The sequence below is a fragment of the Nyctereutes procyonoides genome, unplaced genomic scaffold (genome assembly GCF_905146905.1).
Source record: "Nyctereutes procyonoides isolate TBG_1078 unplaced genomic scaffold, NYPRO_anot_genome, whole genome shotgun sequence".
NCBI lineage: Eukaryota > Metazoa > Chordata > Mammalia > Carnivora > Canidae > Nyctereutes > Nyctereutes procyonoides.
The window spans coordinates 22498363-22521116 of NW_026575052.1; the positions used below are offsets into that span (position 1 = coordinate 22498363).

The 22754-nt window shown below is 41.6% G+C and overlaps 1 protein-coding gene across 2 annotated transcripts in view; it reads right to left on the reverse strand.

Moving 5' to 3' along the window:
* Positions 1 to 15907: 15907 nt before the first annotated feature.
* Positions 15908 to 22754, reverse strand: part of TOX3 (TOX high mobility group box family member 3) — a 104478-nt gene continuing 97631 nt past the window's right edge. For both annotated transcript variants that reach the window (XM_055332399.1, XM_055332398.1), the window contains exons 6-7: positions 21886 to 21966; positions 15908 to 17829 (exon numbers count right to left, since the gene is read on the reverse strand). In XM_055332399.1, the coding sequence (XP_055188374.1) occupies positions 17080 to 17829; positions 21886 to 21966 (831 nt within the window). In that variant the 3' untranslated portion in view covers positions 15908 to 17079. The remainder of the gene's footprint in view (positions 17830 to 21885; positions 21967 to 22754) is intronic.

Here is a 22754-nt window from a genome sequence, read left to right on the forward strand (position 1 = left end):
TTCCATTGGAATGTTCTTTCTCAATTCTTCCTTACCCAAGGGACTTAATATTAGATGAGCGAACTAAAGCTGCCACAATGCTGATGGGCCCTGGTGAGGAACTGCTAACAAGATGTGAACATGCTTAATAAAATGACCAGCTCTTGCTGATATATAGCCAACTAATTACCTGCCAAATATCCAGGCTATGTTCTCCCAGCTGGAATTGATAGCAGGCTGTCAGTGTGAGGGGACGAGAAGGCAGTTCAAGATTGAGAAATAAGAAGAAAGGTTTGATGTATTATAGTGGACACTGTTAGTCTATATCAAGTTATCTCAGGCTGCCTAGAGTCACACTGGCAGACAAATCCAAACAAGTACTTTTAGGGAAATCTAGAGTGACTCGGGATCCCATCCACAAACCAAATATTGGGGAAGGGGTAGTGAAAGCTCTTTGTAAGGTTTAGCTCTTGGGAACAGAGGAAAGAGAAAAGTATACTAGTGCTGTAGAACTCAAGACATGGCTGTCTTTTTCTTTCTTTTTTTTTTTTTTTTGTACACATCCCTTACTCTGGGACCCTAAAATATGCATACATACATCCCTTATGAAAAGAGATTCCGGGATCCCTGGGTGGCGCAGCGGTTTGGCGCCTGCCTTTGGCCCAGGGCGCGATCCTGGAGACCCGGGATCGAATCCCACATCAGGCTTCCGGTGCATGAAGCCTGCTTCTCCCTCTGCCTGTGTCTCTGCCTCTCTTTCTCTCTGTGACTATCATAAATAAAATAAAAAATTAAAAAAAAATAAATTCTTTAAAAAAAAAAAAAAAAAAAGAAAGAAAAGAGATTCCTTCTTATGAAGAATACCCGTTTTGGAAACCGCGGGTTGTTGTATTGTTATTTTTTAAATATTTTATTTATTCATGAGAGACACAGAGAGAGGCAGCGATACAGGCAGAGGGAGAAGCAGGCTCCCCACAGGGAGCCTGATGTGGGACCCGATCCCTGGACATGGGATCACGCCAAAGGCAGACGCTCAACCACTGAGTCACCCAGGTGTCCCTATTGCATCGTTATTAATTTGGAGAGCAGTGAGCTGCAAATCCCCAAGTGCTAAAGACTAAAGTTTAGTTAGAGATTTCTGGCTCAGTAATAAACCAGCCATGTAGCATGGCCGCTAGAGTTTGGCCCTTTGGCAAGAACATCCACGTGAACTTAACAGACTCACCCCACTTGAACAGGTGGACACTCCCTACCAGTGCCTGGGAATTAAGAGACTTTGCACAAAAATAGAACTCTCTGACTATGTGCTCAAGGAAAATGCTTTTGGCCTACTGGCCTTTCATGATCCAGCTGTCAAACAGGGCATCCTGGTGCATTTCCAATTTAGCCACATGTTTATCTCATATATCAATGTTACATCTAAAGATGAACACTTAATTCCCACACAAAGGCGATATTGATCAGAAAAGCCTGGGGGTGTTGGGACTTTCTAAAAATAAAATGATAGAAAGCAAAAGAAGGCATCAGACATGTAATAATAGGTCACACAGGTCTCCAAAAGCAATAGCTACAGTTTGTTCATTTGCTCAAAGGGTCAGAGTCCCTCATTTACTATGTTTTTCTCTTTTCTGAGACAAATGAATGTAGGGCATACCATGGCATAGAATCTTCTTCAACCGGCTGGCGGCTTTATTTAATTAACTCACCTACTTCTTCCATATTCATCTGTAGCTCCTTCTGATTGCAACATGTAATGCCCTTTGGCTGGTCCCTCAAGACATGATATATTTCCAAATTAGTAGTCTTTTCGTTGTAAGCAATAGAAACTAACTCTAGCCAATTTAAAAGAAAAAAGACAATGTGTTAAGTTTATTTATAGAATAAAGAGTTGAACACGCTCAAGAACTTGGGAAGGAAGAACCAACCTACCATGGAGCAACAAGAGCAGAAATTCTTAGACTTCCAAGTATTTTTCAAATCAATGGGAGGGTAAGAATCACCTGGAAGTGCTGCTAAAACTGATTCCTGGTTCCAGTCCAAACATGCCGAATCAGAGTTTTTCAGGGGGTAGCCTAGAATCTGCATACTAAACAGAAAAGACAGAAATATTGCAAAGCACTAACATTAATTCCACTCCATTGGCCCCCGGGCTCTCCTCCAATTGGCAAGTTCTGGGAAGGGCTAATCTGATTGGCTCACTGAAGGACAGGTGTCCCTGGTCCATCAGCTCTGGCCAGAAAGGCTGTGTCAGAGGACCCTGTCCAATGTTTCAAGAGATAGTGCCAGAGAAGGAGAAATCACAAAGGAAAGGGAAACCACCACTAAGAGGTGCCTCTGAGCAATAAAATGAGCCAAAGCTGTGTAGAATTCATGACCAGATCTTTACAATTCATTTAGAGGTCTGAAATATCATCTCAGCAGTTTTTAAAATTATGAGACATAGCTGTACTGAAAAATGAGAGGAAATGTCCCACTGGCAAATCCAGTCTGGAACAGGAGTTTGCATAAAGTGGAAAGAACTCAAGACACAGAGCCTTCCAGTGACATATGAAACATCCAGGACACCACTTACACTGTAGGGGGCCAATGCCACTTCCCAACTCCCAGGACCGCACCCTGAAATGTCCTTGAATTGGACCCCATCCCAGTTGTGCTCTACATAATGTGTCAAGGCAGTGTAAAAGCTTGGGAAATCCCCAGCACCCCGTCTTTGGCCTGCTTTGGGGGGTTGCCTACCAAGTCTTCTGCTCTTCCTCCCCCAGGAGGCCCCACAGAGAGGGATTTTGCCAAATGATGGCATCTTTACAGACAGCCTTCTTTGTCCACAAGGTCTTAGTCACAGTGAACATTCAATAGATGGTTTTGCTGCAGGCGTACTTTCAAATGCCAGAAAAGCATCTGACAGTGTTGGATGTTTGCAGGCCTATTGTTAGGAAGATAAGTGCTGTCCCATGTTCAATCATTTATTCAACAGTCACACAGGGAAACGAAAGAGAAGGGGCAAGTGAGCTTGGATGTTTTGGTGGGTTTTGCATTGAAGAATCTCCTTATTTCCTTATTTTAGATACAAAAAACCCCGGACAGGGATTCTGAACAATAGGCAGGTCACACGGCCTCACTTTCTGGGATGGACTCTATGGGTTGACTCTGGGCAATGCCCTCACTTAAAAGACAGGCTGGGAGCAAGAGCGAACACATTCCCAAAGCCACAAAACTAATTATGCTGGCACACACCAAAGGCAAGTTTACCCTTTTCCCAGACTCCTGTTAGATGCTTTGTGTCAGCCAACTCTCTGAGAGGGCTTCTCTTTGCAGAAAGTATGTTACGTGAACTGTTATTGCCACCTAGAATCCACTCGCTCTTCTTCTGGCAATAATTTTCTTATTTTCCAGAGGGAATAGTTCACCTCTCCCTGTCCTTACTCCAAGTACTTCTAGCGGAGCTAAATCCAGCGCCTCTGGGGATGAAAAGGTGACTTGAGCCTAGCCAATCAGAGGAGTACCTTACCCTAGTCCACCGTGATTGGTTATGCTTGAACACAAGACCCAATCAGAACCAACCTAACACAAGGAGATTTTACTGAGTTGGTTCGAGAGTACATTCCCCTTTCTGCTTGGGAATGCCAGCAGTAAGGATATTGGAAGCCGGTGCTTCCAGGAGTCAATGAGTGGAACCAGAGGATGAAGATAACACAGTAGATGGCAGAGAAAACGAGCCCTAATGACTTGTCTGTGTTCTTAGCACCAGCTGTGCCTGAAGCCAGTTCTGTCCCTGGACTTTTCAGTTATATAAGCATATAAATTCCCTCATTTCCCCAAAGCCAATTTGATTTGGGTTTTTAATCTCCCACAATTGAGAGTCCTAATTAAAACAGGAATGAACACAATAATGCATTTTGTTAATTCTATTTCTTTAAAAACTATCTATTGAGCACCTGCTGTGGGGCTTCTAAAGAAGTAGGAGGCATTGTCCTTCCACCAAAAGTGGCTTAGATGCCACAGAAAGAGACAATGTTCATATGCACATAAGGTACAGAATCACATCTATGTAAAACAATAAAAAGGGTTAAGTGTTGTGTAGCAAGTGTTATTTATAAGGGTTGAGGTGATGCAAAGAGACCTATCACCGTGGAAGGCAGAAGTTGGGTTTTCTCGGAGGTGAGATAAGCTGACTCAATGTCAATTTGGCATCGCCCTCTGCTTAGCCAGTTGGGCATGGGCCAAAGGGTTTAAGCTTGAGATAGCACTAAGAGTCGTGGTCAACTTTGGGAAATTCTTAGGTGCCAAGGGAAAATCTAACCAACTCAACTTCCCCTTTACACGTGCTTTTTGTTAACCTGGATTTGGGAAACTATCCCAGTGCTCCAGAGGCTGGGTCAGATCACTTGAAGTCATCTTGCCATCCCCCTGCAATAGCCGTTATGAATGCACTACTCTTAAACTGAAGAATTATTAATAAAGTTGATATTGATTAAAAGTTAAGAACTCTTTTATTTGAAGCCAATAAAGTCCTTTTATTGATTTCACATGAAAATTATCTAAAAATCAGTCAACCAACATCTTTAGGGATCCATTGTGGACCGAGCACTTTCCTTGGTGGTGAGGGAATGTGAATGCTTCTATGTAAGATCTTGTATTCCATGAGCTTCAGAGTCAGTAGCAACCTACACAACAAACTAGATAATTATCAAGTGCTTATTTTTATATTGTATTTATTTGTATATATCAAGTGCAGTGGTTGGTTCAAGAAGAGGAGGGGGTCAGAATGAAGACAATTCTAACGGGAAGGTTCACATCTTGGGCAATTTTCCCATTAAGTTCAATATGGAGCCTTACAGAAAGCATATTCAACATATAGCTGTGGATTAAACAACGTTTGCTGAAGAAGATATCTCAGAGAAATATTTGGAAGATACAGGCCAGGGAGGTGGGGAATGCCCCACTTTTACTTATAAGTTTCCATCATATGGGAAAACATGCCAGAACTGTCACTGAAAGGCTGGTCGATTGGTTTGGCTGGCCTTCCAAAGCCTTCTGTACGTTCACAAGTGAGTGAAAGATGGTTTAGGAGATGCTAAGTTCCTGTGTGTTGGACCCTGAGAGTCCTTCTTTTTTCTAACTTTTCCAGCTCTGCCCTGCCCATTAAAAAACCAGTCAAGGCAAAGATTGGGCAAGTGACTGAAACACAACTGGTTCAGGAAAAGGAAGTCGAAAGTCCTAAAGGGCAAGTAATGTTGCCCAGCTGTGTGTCTTTCCCTGGGCCATCTCTCTCACTCACTGTATTCCATCTAAACCCTGAAATACCATCAGCCTCCCTTAGTACCATATCCTAGTGTATTTTCAAATGTCCTTCTTTGTCTAGAAATGGTTGGATGGAGTGAAAATATGTTATGTCCATTCCACTCTTCTATGTGCCCCACATTCTGTCACGGCCCTCACCATACCATCTTGTATTTTTGTCCATAATTACCTGGATTGCCTTGCTTCCGCCCTTGCCACCCTTTAGTTTATTCTCAACCCAGCAGCCAGAATGATCTGCTTTGATATAAGAAATCTTTGCTCCCTCTCTCAGAATAAAAGCCTATATCCTAATAATGTTCCCATACCAGTGGTTCTCACATGAACAAGAAATTAACACAACCTGGGGAGGCTTAAAACAAACAAACAAAACAAAACAGTGTAGATGCTGCACCTAAAATCATTTATACCAATTCCTGGAGCTATTATATTTAAAGGTTCCCCAAGTGATTCTTTTTTCTATCAGGATTATGATGAACTTTGAACATACACAAATTAGGCAAAATGGTACATTAACCTCCATGTGCCCAGCACCCAGATCCCACATCTCTTAACCCACATCCGATGCCGCTCCCTCCATATCCCCATCCACTTCCCCCATCTTACACTATTACAGAGCAAATAAATCGAAGACATCATCCCATCTTATCCAGAAAAATATCAGTATGAAGCTTGGAAAGTTGAACTCTGTCTTTTTTTTTTTTTTTCAACATAACCGCCATATTATGATCACACCTAAGGAAAAAAAAATGATGGCTATTGTGACCCACTGTGATGATTGAGAATCACCACCCTATGCAGCTGTCTTTCTGCTTCTCACTTGTATCTCTCATCTACTTTCTCTCACCCTCATTCCCCTCCAGCCACATTGGCTGCCTTGAGTCTTTGGGTTCACTATTCTGCTCTTCTATCTGCATGGATGCTTGTATCCTAGGGGGACACAGAGCCCTTCCCTTGCCCACTGTCACTCCCTCAGTAAGGCTTTCCTGGATTATTCAAACTTGAAGTCCATCTTCGACCCACCCCTTCACATCCTCCCTATCCCCCTTCTGTGCTTATTTTTCTCCATTGCACTTTAGTGAGTACCCCAATACTTACTGAATTAATAAAACAATATTCCCTATCAGAATAGAACTCCATGAGCGAAGGCACTATGTCATTATTTGCTGAACAAATGCATGCATGAATGATAATACTATTATTATTAATATGCCTACACATAAGCCAATAAGATGATGGGATAAAACATAAGAAGTCAAATCAATAGATACTCCATTTCATAAAGCTCAGAGAAAAACTGTAAAATTTGTAAACATGAAAAGGTGAGAATAATTAATAGGTAGTACATTCACAGCGAGCTGTTAATGGAAGCTCGGGTGCTGGAAATAAAATCCTAAACCCTGAGGCTAACTTCAGAAGGGACAACTGTTCTCTTCATTAACCGTCCCTTGGGCCGCTTGTACTATAGAATTAAGCCAGGTTGGTAAAAAGGGGTCCCATATAGTTAAATAAAAGAAACAGTTGTGATATGTTGGTTAAGTCTGGCAGTCAATAAATGCATATGCACATTTATCTGATCTTATTAAAAAAGAAAAAAAAAGCGTGTGCCCGTTTAGGTCCAAGCAGGCAAAATCCTAAGCATCCTTGCTTGCTGAGCATTCATATTCTCTCTTGCAGGAGAACCTGATCCCAGAGTTCATTGTACGTGTTGCTGCTCTCATTGAGTCAGGAAGATCCTTGGCCATCTTCCAGGCGCAGGAAACAGCAGGCCAGTTGAGAATCTCTGGAAGGCTGGAGCAGTACACCTAGGCGTGATGCAGCGGGGTACCAAAGCTGTGCTTCACTGCCTGCCTCCTCCAGGGCCAAGGAGGACAACTGGAAGCAGTCCTCTTGGAAACCACGCCTGACACAGGTTGTTTCGATCTAGGTTTGGAACATTAAGTATGGGCCTCTGTCACAAAGAGAGAGCTTATTCTCACTCTTCCTGGCTGCTGAGGCATAAGACACCATGCTTGTTGTTACCTGGCAGATAAATACGCAAGGGCAGCGTCATCATAGCCACAGGAGGTGAGCTTATGTGAGTAATAGTCTCCAGCCTGGCACTCACTCCTCCGTATTAGGAATCACGGAAATTAGAGGTGTCCAGACGGTAAAGATGCTTCTCACTTCTTGATGATAACACAGGAACATTGGAAAACCCCGATATTACTGTGATAAAGACTCCAGTCATCAAAGTGCAGTGATTACCCTCAAGAATCAGGCAAAAGTTCAGCAGCGAATGCCACCCACGAGTAGGAGTGAGGGGGGCAACCGGAGAGAGCTGCATCGATTTCAATGTCCTTTACACCTAAGACTATGACTGAAGTCGTTTGTTCTCAAGTTTACTTCCCATGCTCTACGGTTCCCGGCCAGAAGCGCTGCTGCGCTCACGGAAACGGACCTGCTTTGTAAATGCAATTAAAAGGAAATGAAGTTTCGCTTAAAACGCTAATGAATTTTTCTTTGTACTTGTTTTGTAGCTTGGGGGTGATAGGGACACAGGCTCATCTTTTCTTCCTATTAGAAGACATAAGAGTTTATGTGTATAATGATCTGATGTCTGTAGATTCACTAATTCTATCCAGAAACATTAAAATAAGCATTATGCCGATGCGCCAGTTGTCACAATGTGGCATAACAGAACTTTGCTTGGAAAAAACTGAAGAACTGGGTGCTTTCAACAGCACAGACCCATTTTTTCCTTTTTTTTTAACTGCTAAAATATTGATATATCTACAACTATCCATTCATGTAAGTGGCCTGCAGCAGTTGGCTCCCCAAGTCCCAGGTGGCTTGCTAGTGGAAGCGAGTAAGGGGAACTGGTTCTGCTAAGGATGCAAGAAAGAGAACCTGGCCTTTTATATTTGCAACTTTGCCAAACCTTGTAGAAGTTTGTAAACACCATAAAATATGTTACGATGTTTACAGCATATGTCTCTTATTGTTAAGAACTATTATGAAAGTATGAGCAGAGTCTACTTCTTAAAATATTTTTTATATAATAGTTATGGCATCCAATTATACAATAGTAATTGTGAATAATTATACCAAACCCCAGTCTGTTTTATGACTACTTCTCACGCTGAGCTCGTATACTCCACATAAACACCATCTGTATCAAACATAAAACTCTTAGTTGTTCTAAGAATACAGACTTACAAAATGCAGCTTATTAGTTCTGGGGCCAAGCAGTTTCATGGCTGTTGCTCGGGTCCCCACAAACCACAGGAATCCAAAGATCTCCTCCTTCCTGGGCTGCGTTCTGTTTCACTGACGTACAGCCTACTTACCTGTAAGCTCAGGCTTTTTGCAGGAATCCTGGCCAAAGTGTGCAGACCGCTGACACGCTTCTGCAGAGTTTTTGTGTAGCACTGAATATGCTTAATATGCTCGTCAGAGTTGTGTTCATTCCCTGCAACTGGGGCAGTGATATAAGTATTCAAAGTCAACCAAATGGTGCCTCCTGAATTTCCCTTGAGGAAGTGCTAGTGAGGTCCTGGGGTGCCAGCCTTCTCCACAAACCCCCAAATGAAGGTTTCCTCCAGAAGAGGCCCCTCACTCTGTAAAAATTTTTAGCAATTACAGAGAACAGCTTAAAAAAAAACGTGACTCTGATTTTGGAACAGTTTTGGTTCAAGAATTTAAACCTCTGTAGAAAGTTACCTTCTCAAGAGTCTGACCTTCCTATTTGGTTTAAAATATAAACAAAGCACGTATTTTGTCCCCAGTAGACAAATAATATGTTCCTCAGCAATAAGCAAACTTCAGGCATAACTGACAAATACATTTCTTCACAGAAGTAAACCCAATCCACGGTGCTGGGTGGCTCAGTCCGTTAAGCGTCCAACTGTTGGTTTCAGCTCAGGTCATGATCTCATGGGTTGTGAGATGGAGCCCCATTCGGGCTTCCTGCTCAGTGGGGAGCCTGCCTGAGATTCTCTCCCCTCTCCCTGTGCCCCTCCTGCTCATGCTCTCTTTGTCTAAAATAAATACATCTTAAAAACAAAAACAAAAAAAGAAGAAAACCCAATCCAAAAAAGATCACTTGCACCTATTCTAAAGTCATTCTGCTTTGACTAGTTGCTTGTGTCTTCTAGTTGCCTGAGGCCAAGCAGCACATTTGGGGGCTCTTGATGATCTAGAAGCAAGTATCATTGCCACCTTTTCTTGGCCTATTTCAATCCTGAAAATTTTCTCTGGTAATAGTCCCAATCTCTTTTGCTCACTAAGATTCTAGGATTTTTTTTTTTCAAATTTTATTTTTATTTTATGATAGTCACAGAGAGAGAGAGACAGAGACACAGGCAGAGGGAGAAGCAGGCTCCATGCACCAGGAGCCCGATATGGGACTCGATCCCGGGTCTCCAGGATCGCGCCCTGGGCCAAAGGCAGGCGCCAAACCGCTGCGCCACCCAGGGATCCCGATTCTAGGATTTAAACTGTGAGAAAACATACATTTTTCCGGGTAAGAAATCTCTACCTCCAGATAGCTTAAGCAAGGATTTCATTTTCTGCATATGAAAGGATAGTGCATTTCCCCCATGGAATTACGTTCTGCTTTGAAAAGAGCGATAGCCCTCCTCACATTTGTTGGCCAAAATATTCTGAACATCATTAAAAAGTCCCATGCTAGGTATGCCAGCATTTGGACACAATTTATAAAAATGTTATTATGGAGTAAATGGTGCTGGTCCTTCCAGGTAACTGTCCAAACATGCAAAGATGGATGTCTTAATTTGGCATCCAAAAAAGCACACACGAGGTCGGACTACATGATGCTATTATTTGTCCCCTGGGATTCAACATACTCAATAGCAATTACAGAGGAGAGGATTAAGAATGAGCAGAGAGGGCTGAGGGTGGAACAGCAGGCCTGAATGATTTGGACTAAGATCTTGTATCAAATTTGCAAATTACCAATTAAGGCAGGTTTAGAACACGGCATCACTTTCTCTCATTGTGACAAAGTGAAAATTAAGACTCTCTCTGCATGTCAGAGGGATGACATATCACAAGGACTGTTATCAAAAAGAATCTTACTTGGTAACAATAGGTTCTTGGATGCAAGGCAACTGACCAGAAAGAAAAAGTAGGCCAAAAATCTGAAAAGAAGCATGAGCCGTGGATCTCAAAATAGCCAGGACCCTGTTGACTCGGTGTAAGTCACTCAGACATCTTGCATATGAAAGGCCCCGAATATTCATTCCCCAGAATGCTCCTGCCTGGTGTTCAGGGTGAGGAAGTTAGAAATGTCATTCATTTCTGGTCATTCTTAGCAAGTGACTTGCTTGCAAGGTAGCTTTAGAGCTCTGTTCATTTACCGTTATGGCAATAATCAAATCTTGCAGACAGGGGACAAAGGATCAGCGAGGTCCTCACCTCCCTATTTCCTTAACAAGTGGTGGCCTGTGGTGGAACACAGCCCATTTGGCCAGGGGGCTGTCGTCTCCGAAATGGGGCGGGAACACACAAAGCAGTAGGTAGGGTCGCTGCTGCATAATCCCTAAGGAGATGCATTCCCTATATGGTCATTGATTTCTCATGCTCGGTATTGATTCACTGGATGCCTTAAATAATGCATAACAATGCACATCTACCTGATGTTCACTCATCTAAATCTTCCCTAAAACCTGATTTTTTTTCCTTCTTTTTTCACATGCAGTGGGGTATCACGCGTTGGCACTTTTGCGGTACCTCTAAGCCTTAACACTTGACCACCACAGGTCAAAGCTGTTTGCCCGAATACAAAATAATTACAGAGAGACCTCGGTAGAGAAAACAATCAGACTGGAAACTATTCACACTGGAAAAACTGCCATGTGGCACTATGCCCCATGGAGAACACAGACGAGGTGGCTTTCGCTCTGGTTTACCGCCTGTCCGGCCATAAGGAAAACATGGATTATTATTCTCTTCTGTATTGATGCATTTCTGTCATCCAGGTCTGCATGTGTGCACCTACCTATCCCTCGCTATCTATCTACATCTATCCTCTATTCACACGCGTATTTATTCACATGTCCTGTATACTGATACATAACAGATCTAAATACATGTCCTAGATATGCTGTTCATATACAAGTGTCAGAAGATGAAATAACAGGAAAGCTACAATGAGAATATTTCCATTCCAGTTCTGATTGTGCCTCTTAATAAGCAGAGATACTGGAACCCGTTACAACCCGCTCTGTGCCTCAGTTTCTTAATTTGTTACATGAGGTTAACACCTGCCCCTATCTAGAGAGAGAACTGCTTTGAAAAGTGCAGAGCACGATACAAATGCTCGGGATAATGAGATGTTTTACAAAAGAGCATTATTCCTCTGCTAAGAAGTGTATATCCACATTCATGTTTTCTATGAAGGTTCTTCTTTGAAATTAAATCGAGACCATCACCAACATCCCTCCCAGTGCTGCCTGCCTGAGATTTTACTCAGCAACAAAGCACAGGCTTCTTTTCATCATTCATCACATTTGAGTTCAAGCACTGAGAGGTACTTTTCACCAGTGGTGAAAATAGCTTTCTTTTCACAGCAGAAACACAGAAAAATGATCTCCCTCTTGATGCTAATGTAGGGATAAGGCTGACTCTACAGTTGTTGCCAAAAAATGCCTTACTTTGGCTCTGTGGTTGGTGTGTTCTTGCACGGGGAAGGTGGGAGTGGGGTGAGGCTAGGGAGCATGAAGTGACAGCTTTATTTAGGTATGTGAATAATTAAAATATCGAGACACATTTTCAAATGGGAATCTTGTTCCATTTTTCTTTCTGCTTTATCGCCAACTGGATTTCCCCCTTCTCAGAAGTCAGTTGATAAAATCCTTTGTGCATTTAATCAATCTTGATCATATCTTCCTCATTTGGACTTTAGTCCTTTCTGAGCTAAGCCAAAGTCCTCCTTGCTGGGCTTATAAGACCTCCTACAAACCTAACTCCTAACTTCCTTTCTAGTACCTTCTCCTGCTCACCTTCCCAGTAGCACTGTGTGTCCAGTTTGCTATGCTGCTGTTTTGATGGCGCTTGTGCTTTCGACATGAATGGCTTTTCTCCTGCTCCCCTTGTCTGGAGACATCTCCTGCTTGACTACCATCCTGGCCTGCTGAAATCCCACCCAACCTTCGAGGCACATCTTAAATGATGATGATTCCATGCAGCCTTCCCTAATACCCCTGACCAATTGCAATCTCTTCCCTTTTTAAATAAATTTTTCAATTTCTTAGACTACCAAAAAAACCCCCCCAAACAAACAAAAAAACAGCCCACCAAAACAAAACAAAATACACCCCACAAATCCTACTCAGAAAAATTTGCTTTGTTTCTTGTTAATACACTCATCATTCTGTCTGGTGGGTATATTTCTCCACTACAATACAAAAAATAAAAAGCTCCTGATGTTGAAGATGGCTTACTATTTTATTTTTTGAACCTCTGTTATGGAAAATCTCAAGTATATACAAAGTAAACAGAAGGTCTTGTTTATTTTTGTGTGTCCTTTGGGACCTATTGCCATGTTTTACATGTAGCAGAGCTAAATTTAAGTAATTAGGGCCGTAGGCAAATGGGGCTGCCTGTCTGCATATCTAACTCCAGGTTTCGTGGGTAGTTAAGCTTTTCCCCTCCATATTCATAACCTTCACACCTGTAGGATCACAAGCAACATGGGTTGAACCATTCATTGACTCACATTCAGGGAAAATATTTGTCCTTAAGGTTACTTCAGATAGTCGGTGAAGCTAACCATACTTGATGAGATGAGGAGAAAATTTTATCTAGGAATATTTTAGAAAATAAAGAGAATATGAATCTGGTTGTGAATCTGTGTAGTTTTCCTGCTCAGGCACATTTCCTATAAATGCCAGATAGGAGGGCTATCTAAACATACCGGGGTCATAGCTTTTCTTTACCTTGCATTGTTAGTTGACACAGGTATCATTATGCCATGTCCTCCCCTTCCCAAAACCTCAACCTCCAGCTCTTAAGCCTACAATTTTAGACATTTTTTTAAAACTTGTCTACTTAGCCCATTAATTTCTGCTATTACTGCGTGTGTCTGTGTGAGCAATGAAATCCTTAAAGCAAACCAGAATTCTGGAGTGATAGATTACATGCCCATGCTGTGTCATATCCAATTAACTCAAATTGACTGTACAGTGCATTATTCTGTGAGTGCATGGAAGATCAATAAATATGGGGAAAATCCACCCCAGCGCCCCACTTTCCCATCCGATTCTAGTAGATCGGTGGCGGATCATGCTACTGTGATGTGTATGCCACAGCCCAGGCAGGCAGGTGGTGCACAGACACCATTCAAACTTGGCCTATTCAATCTCAACGCCTCTAACTCGCCATTCATGCATAGCAAAACACCATCTGGTCCTATTTTGCCTCCAGCAATCACAGCTGACCAAAACCGATAATAACAGCTGTTGCAAAACAAAAGCCAAACAAAGGGGGTGGGGGGGGGGAAGGAAAGGTTAGATTGAAGTCCAGTGCTGAAAAATGCTCCATGAAGTGAGTTACGGGAAAGGAACCATTCAGAGGTCTGAAGCCTGCTGAATGGACACAGCGGAGGACTTCTACTTAAACTTGAGGTATTAATCCATCTGTCCAGAACGCCTTCAAACCTCCGTCAGGTGGTAATATATGGCAGAAATTATGCTGCACGAAGGCATTTAAGCTTTTGCTCTTTGAGTTGAGAACTAATGACCCCGTGTCAGCTAAAAATGAAAATTCCTTATGCTCCTCCGTCATACGGCAGTACAGGTTAATGCAAAAAAGGGAACATGTTTAGCCGGAGTAATAAAATAATGGGCACCAGGCAGGGGGAGAGGAAAGGTGTGCTCAGTAGAGGTGGGCGGTGCACCGGCGCTTTGTTAATGTCTCGAGACCATTTAAGAGGAAAGGTAGTTACACCATTTAGAAAGCCCACTAATCAGACACGACATTTCTCATGCCTATTTTTCATTGCCCTGACTTATTTCTGACCTGTAACAACAAAAAAAGAAGTACAGCAGGTACTTACTGATGGTGTCAGGAATAGGAATCAGTCCCATGTATACACTGAAATGCAAGTTGATTCATAATATGCTTTGGCGAATCCTGAGAAAAATAATCTGGTGACAAGGTTGGAGAATTGTTTTCATGATTCAAGCCTTTTGACATTTTAAACATACAGTTTTGCCTGATGATTAATTTTCTTAAACTGTAGTAATTAAACTATTTTTTTTCCTTGAAATTGACCGTCAGCGGCTTAGCAGCATTTAATCAAATGTGATAAAACCCAAGATTTATAAAATCATTTAAGAGATGTTACAACACCTGCCTCTAACTGCAAACAGTTGAAAACAGACTTCGCTTGCAATTAAGTCTTATCACTAGTGACATTTTTTTCCAAGCAATACTTCATGGGTTTTCAAAATGACAATGACAGAACTAATACACAATTACTGTCACATGTAGTTTAGCAATTAATTTTGAAGACATTTGTCTAAAGGTTTCACAACAGAATATAAAATGGTTCTTATTGTTATGTAATGTTAGTTTCAATTCACAGAAAATCTCTTACCATCAGCTCGGCTTCTGATGGGTCTGAGGCAAGCAGATCATTTCTTTGTGGAACACAATTGCCTCCTTGTAGATGTGATTAGGCATCATTCTAAGACTGTTTGAACACTGATACCTGTCAACTAATACATCTTATGAAAAGCTTCAATTTAGACATAAATTTTTCTACAGCAAGAAATCTATAAATTTATAATTAGAATCTCTTGCTGTTCAATATTTGTACATAATACAGAGTACGAGAGGATTATGAAATATTGAAAGCCAAATTCATTATTCATAGCCCACAACATACAGTAAATATTCTTTGAAATACAACAACAACTTTGAGGAATCTATATCCCATTATTTCTGAATGCCTTGCACACGGGAGCTATGGACACCATAACCCACACCTTCATTTTTGCCAGATTAGGATTCTGGTCAGGGTTGACACTTGCTGTTTTTAATTTTCATTTTATCATAAGCAGTTTAAGACTGTTGCCAGTGGTAATTTGCAATTTTTATCAAGACCTCTTCATTATAGCTTCTGACAGGACAGATGCTGTAATTAATCATGCAAGACAACTGGGGATAGTGGTCACACTGTTCTCAAAGAGGAGCCACTACAGAGCAAGAAAAGGGGGGAAGAAATGAACACTGAAATAATTATTTTCACCGTCCTTTTTAATAGCAATAACAACACAATGCCGGCTAGTTCTAGCCCCAAACAGAAGACAATTGCTTCTTCCTCTGTACTTACCTTGCCACTTGCATCTTAACAAAAGGATCATTAAAAAAATATTTCTGATTTTTTTAAGAAGTCCTGGGCTTGGGCCATACAATCCAAATTCTTAGCAACGAACATCCTATTTCCAAATGAATACAGAGGATGATGCTTTGGCCCAAGGAAAAGCTGGTGTGTATGTGGCGTCTTTTCCCATCATATACGTATTCAAGGAACCCAAAGTGAAATTTGACATATCATTTTATTTGAAAAGTGAACATTTTCCTGGTTGTTGCATCAAAATACAGTCCACGGTTTTTACTGAAATGTGTTTATTCTATAGCAAGATAAAAGCATTTTTGTTTTAGTTAAGCAAAATACAAACAACTTAATTGCTGCTATCATAACTCATAAAAAAGTATAAAACAGCATAAAAACACAATAAGCAACGTAGCAATGAATGGTTTATGTCACCAGTGTTTACGTTAAAGCCTCGTTTATGAAAACTTTACAACACATGATATGAAAACTTACAACTTTGAAAGAAAATATTTACATTGATTATTCAGATGTGGTGCGTCTTTTAAATATTCTACCGGTATCACATCATAATAAAAACTCTTGCATTTTTTTTAAATCTTAACTTTTTGTAATAACTGTTTTCATTTAAGTGCATTTCCCTTTTTAAAAATACAGTGTTTTTATTTTTCGAAACTTGTCACTCAAAACACAGAATATAATATTCACATTCTTTTCTTCTAATTGGAATGAGTATGATGGGCTAACAGTGGCCATAGATATCGTCACAACATATACTGTGGTTTGATTTGGAGAAGTCATGGGTTAAAAAAAGTGGAAATGAGTCAGTAATGGAATCTAATCACTTGCATTTTTTTTTCTTTTCTGGAGAGATTTAGGAAAAAAAAATAAGAGCTTTGGCAAAAGTCTGTGATTTACATTATTTTTTTTTTCATGACAAAAAAATGCCATCAACTATTCACGTCATACAAATGTTTGTATGAAACTGGATCTCCGTATTTCAGGTAATTACGACTGTGCTTTTTATTTTTAGGGCTCCGGAAGTTCGAATAGCCTCGAAGTGTGGTTTATTCACTTCTGGGGAAATAAGGCCATTTTCTATGACTCAGAGAGGCCAGGTTACAGTCCTCAGTATGTCCCAGGATTCATTAAACGGTTTGATTCACATATTGTAGGTATATAGCCTGAATAAATAAAAAAAAGGCATCACATAAAAGAGCACAGCTTCTCTTGTTTAGGAACAAAGTGATTTATAGTCAGCTAGGAGATGGTACTCAGCTACACTGTGTTCTTATTGCCTATCTAATAGACACTTGAGAGGACCATGTGATCTGTTACACATTTCGGCATCGCCAACAGCAACTTACAGGCTGCGGCGGACGGCGGGCGAGCCCTCCTCCGCCGCCTCCTCCGGGCGCCCGCCTCTGAATGCACCTGCACCTGCCCGCCGCGGGCCGTCTTCAGAAAATACTGACCTGTGACAGTACTTGAGTCTGTGTCTGGGCCTGTATTTGCGACTGGTGCTGCTGGGAGGCCGGCTGGGGGCTCCCGATGGCGGGGAGGGGCGATGTCATCTGGGAGGTGGCGGGGGAGTGCTGCCGGGGTGAAGGCTGGGACGGGTGCTGCAGGTGCTGCAGCTGCTGCAGCTGGATGTGCTGCTGCAGCTGCTGCTGCAGCTGCTGCTGCTGGCTGATCTGCTGCTGGAGATGCTGCTGCTGCTGCAGGTGCTGCTGCATGTGGTGCTGGAAATGCTGTTGTTGCATCTGCTGCTGGATCTGCTGATGCATCTGGTGCTGCTGCAGTTGCTGCTGCTGCATCTGCTGCATCTGCTGCTGCTGCTGTTGCTGCTGCTGCTGCTGCAGCTGCTGCAGCTGATGCTGTTGGGTTTGCACGGAAGGGCTTACTTGGGTGGAGGATGTTGAGCCCACCAGGGTCGTTCCCATGGAGCTTATCAGTGGGGCCCCAATGTTCGATGGCATGTTGGCTGCGATGGTGACCGATGTGACAATCTGGTTCATTGGGAGTCTCATGGTTAGGGGTTTGGGGGCGATCGACCGAGGGAGTGATTGTTGGAGAGTCTGAGGGGAGGCTGACACGGTTCCGTGTTGCGACAGCGGAGGGTTGAGGAGGAGCGAGGATGTCAGATTGGTGGACGCCAGGGTCTGCTGGACAGAGCGGATGGTCTGGGCTTCTGCGGATTCAGCAGCAGCCTGCATCGTGGAGGAGAAAATCCCCAAATATTAAGATACCCAAGGACTGGCTGTTATCTAAATGTTTTTAAGTGTTGTAAATGGATTTTAAAAAGTGACTGCCATCATTCGTTCTTCCCTGTACTAGTCTCTTGTCATGTGACTTTTTAGCTTCCCCTCCCCCAGAGGTAGCATCAAATTCCCTACTCTTGGGATCTGGGCTGGCCCTGAGCTCTTGCAGTCGCTCTGGGAATCTGCCGTCACCATGTGCGAGATAAAGGGGCACGTGGCCCAGTCACCACTCAAAAGCCAGCCAGCTAACTGCCACATACATGAACAAGCCCAGGCCCGGCCAACCTCCATGCAGACCAACGAGCAGGACTAGTGGATTCTGCCAGGCCTAGATTGAGGAACTAGCCAGTTCCCTGGCCCCCTCTGAGGTAAATGCTGTTCTAAGTCCCTGGGCTTTGGGGATGGTTGTTACATGGCATGATGTAGCAAAGGTAACTGATACACATGTTCAAGAACAACATGTCTTTAGCAGTTAAGTCTGAGCTAACTCTCATCACTAAGAATCATACTGAAAGACAACAGAGTAGCAACTGCCTGAGTTCAAATCCCACTCTACCACTTAACGACTCTGTGACTCTGGACAAGTTAATACACCCATCTGTTCCTCAGTTTCCTTACCCATAAAATGGGGTTTTATGGCTTTTGCCTTATACAGAGGTTGTGAGAATTAAACTAACTCATGTTTGTTAAGAATTTAGAATAGTGCCTGGCCCACAGAAGCATTCAGTAAATGTTAGCAATTTTCATGAATTAACAATTACTGTGACCAGAAAACCACTACTCAAAAACATCAAGGCTCTGTACTTACATGGCTGTGTATGACAAGTGCTCACCTGAATATAAGAAAAATGTAACTGAATTCCTCAGAGATACTAAATGTGAGTATTTTACAACCTAAGAAAAGTTTTAGTTTATCCAATATTTTCAAAGATCTCCAGATTTCAACACTTGGCTGATGAATCAGCTGTCATAAGATAAACAAGTGATCTGATTTGAGGCTTAACATAGAGAGAAATGATCTATTAATTCTGTGCTAAAAATAATTATTTATTTTTAAATAATTATAATTATCTCCACAAAAATAAAAACTTTTACTCATACAACAATGATTGCCACGATTGCTCTATTTTTTTCTCTTATTCTTCATAAAATTGGGTGCTTTGGGAGGGGGTTAGTGGGAGCACCTTGGAGGCATCCAGCTGATATCCACTCTCTTCAAGGATACTATTTATTTCCAGATTTTTATTACTCACATTTAAAAAATCTACCATTAGAAGGAAACTGAAGGGTGATCTTCTATTGAAAATCACTTCATGTAGAAGAAGCCATTGTTGATGGCTTCTGTTTGAACACACTATCTTTGGAAAGCACCATCTATCGGTGGACAGCTATGGTTTTGTGCAGAGGTTTGGTGGGATTGCATTCCTACTGGAGGGGTACATTTTAAGTCTAAGGTAGGAAGAAACCTGCAAAGACTCACTGATCACCTTTAAAAAAATTAAATCACCCATCAGGTAAAATACACAGGGTCATCCGTACAAACATGAAAATAATTCTTATATACTCTAATGTTAAAAATTACCCAGGTAGTCTTAAGGATGAAACTACTATGGAAGTCCACATTTAGGCCCCTGGGCAATCACCCCAGTGTGCCCTTAAGATGCCACCCTAGAAGCAAATAGAAATGAGCAGATGAGTGGAAAGAGGCCCCGCTTGCCTGCTCCATTTACTCCCTTATGTTTTAATATTAAGCTCTTACTAATTTTTGTTGGTTGTTCGGAAGATTAAAAGTAATAGCAGAGACACATCTTAAGAGGAGGGGCCTAGGCTCTGAATGTAGGGGCATAAGTTAAGTGCAAATATAATGCAACCCTATTTATGATTCTAATGAAGGCTGAAATTTTGCTGCCTATGACCTCACTGCTTGGACAAGACCTTACCTCTTGGACGAGACCTCACCTCCTGGATGAGACCTCACTTAATGGATGAGATCTTCTATCTGGGGCACAGAGTTCAAACTTAGGCTTCCCACATGATGGCCCTTCACTTGAGGACCAAGATCACGTGCCCTCGAATCCTTGTCTCCCTGATTCGTTTAATTATTTGAATATGGTCTGATTTTCAGTCCTCACCATCATGGAGGCAACCTTCCAGATGGGCTTTCTGTTGGTTACCATCTCTCTTTAAATCATGGGCTCCAGAATGGAACCAATTCTTCAGATGTGGTCTAATCATCACACTGTACAATTAGATTCTACTTCCTATGAGATCACCACATTAGAAGCTATTTTACACTTTTGGCTCAGACTGAAATCACTTTGCGCTTATGCTTCAAGGACTATTTTAGTTATCTGCCAGGGCTCTGAATATCAATTAAGGATGCTCTCAAACTACACTAACTTAATGAAAACAAAACAAAACAAAACAAAACAAAACAAAACAAAAAAACCAAAAGCCCCCCAACAAACATCCTTTTCAATTTAAAACTCTTTAAAATTCTATCCTATTGGTTTTCGGGAATCGCTGAATTCCATTTGGTGATACTTCTGAATCCCGATTCTGGTACCCAGTGTATAACTTTTAAAGGTATCCCTTCTATATCAGTCATAGGTTCAATTAGCCCAATCGTGGTTGCTCTTTCCCGAGTGCCTTTTGAGACACTGGCTCTTGGCTGAAATCCATGTGTGGTCAATATTTCATGCTCTAATGCACCAAGATCACCTATTCCTACTTCTGGGTAAATGAATGAATAAATGATCCACTTAGGAAGTACATGCACACTGTTCCTCTATTTGCGTCACCCTATCTAATCAGCCAACTATATACCTCCATCCTTAACATCTGTAGCCCACACATCTGGCCATTTGCTGCCAATATGCAAATCTGAGGCCAGAACTGGTACATCTTATAATGTGTGTCTTCCAGCATCTCAGAAAAAGGTTTTGCTATTGACCTGATGAATGTTTCTGTTTCTAACGAAGGGGAAGGTGTCCTCACTGCTGACAGGAAAAAAAAAAAAAAAGAAAAGAAAAAAGAAAGGACCTCTCCTGATCTGACTTGAGCAGCTGCCAGGGGTAGATCTTAATATAAAGAAAGAGCTCAGGTGAAGAGAGAAAAAAAGGAATTAAACTCTGTTTAAATGGCTTTGCCAGCAACACGGATGATGCCCTGTAGCCCAATGTGGTACTTGAGGCAATAAGCATGACAATGGAATGGGATCCCCAGTTGCCAGAGGAAATACATCAAGAACAAAAACATTAGTTCAAATTATTCTCCCCAAAGCCTCTCTAAATTCTAGGAAGGCTAAAGACAAAGTTAATTAAATGTTAAAATATAACCTAATAGCTCATGCTCCTTTTGGATCAAGGTAATAATAATCTAGGCTGACATTTGCTTTGGGATACTGGTGCATTTTATAATACATCAGGGTCCATTTTATACTCTATGTATAATACATATACACGTCTTTTTTTTTAAGTACTTGGAGCATAATTTTATTTTAAATAATCATGAGGTTTATTTATTTATATGATGTGGAACAGTTTGGTCAAAATGCAACATCCCCTATTACAGTAATACAATAAATTGGAGAATTTATGATAGGATGTCCCAAATAGGACCAAACAACCCCCGGTTGAAACAGAGGACATTCTCACAGATCTCAATCCCGGACAAAGAGTAAAAATAAGAGGCTACTGAAGATTCGTCTTTCATATTGGTGTTTGTTAAATAGTTTCAACACACAGAAAGAGATCCAGCAGTGAATCTTCTGGAAACATTTGAGACTCAGCAGCTTAAACTAACTCCTATTTTTTTTGTGTGCCATCACTGTGGTCACCTCTAATAGAAACAAGTTAGGTTTATGAGTTGTTCAAGATCCCTTTTTTGGGTCAACTCCAAAAGGAGCTGCCTTTGTGTTTTCAATGCTTGGTGTGTTGGGGGGGATGGGGGGTGCTTGTTTTCAACATGGTGACTCAGAGACTGGCTTTCCCTGCACAGGTTTACCTTCGAAACGAGGCTGGCCCGGTATGCAGCCAAGGCCTTCAGGTATTCCTTTTTGGCAGCTTCTGTTTTCCTTTTATAAACCTATAAAAAAAAGACCACAATTAGCACCACCTCTAGCATACAAATTCTCAGCCACAAAATGACGGCTGCACAAATGAGGTCACAATATAACTCACCTAAATCACTGGTCTCTGTGGCTTTGAGTGTTAAATGTGAACACACACACACACACTCACACACAGAAATATTAAAACCCTGCTATCCCCACTGGGAGCACAATTTTGATGTTTACGATTATAAATGAAAAAATATTTCCAGTTGTAGCACAGATTCCTTGAGAGAAACAGCTGAGGGCCTCATGCTCAGGCAGCAGATAAGGTAGCAAGAAGAGTCAAATTGGCTACAAATGGTTCAAATTACAGAAAATCACGAGTTTCTCCATCAGTGTCTTCTTTCCCTTATCCATATTTCTCACTGGCACTGAATCAGAGGATTAAAAAACCAACGACAGGTACGGTGTGTTAAAACACAAGAGAAAAAGATGAAACCACCTTGGTTTTCTTTTGAAGAAAAAAAAAAGCCAGAAATAGTTAAAAGATAAGAAATTTCCATTAGTGAGGTCAATGAGTTACATAAACAAATCCCAATATGTTAAATGTGATGTGCGCTTCCTTTTCTTAATGGTGTCTGATGGCTGTGTGTTAGACCAAAGCGCAACCATCTTTCTCTCCAGAGTTAAAAGATGTAGCAGTTTGCCAGTCCCTGAGGATTACATTTCTGGGGCAGAAAATCACTGTGCCACATACAACAATAAGCTCACATCAAATGGGCAAGTTCTATAGCTGCATCATCCCAAGCTAGTAGGAATG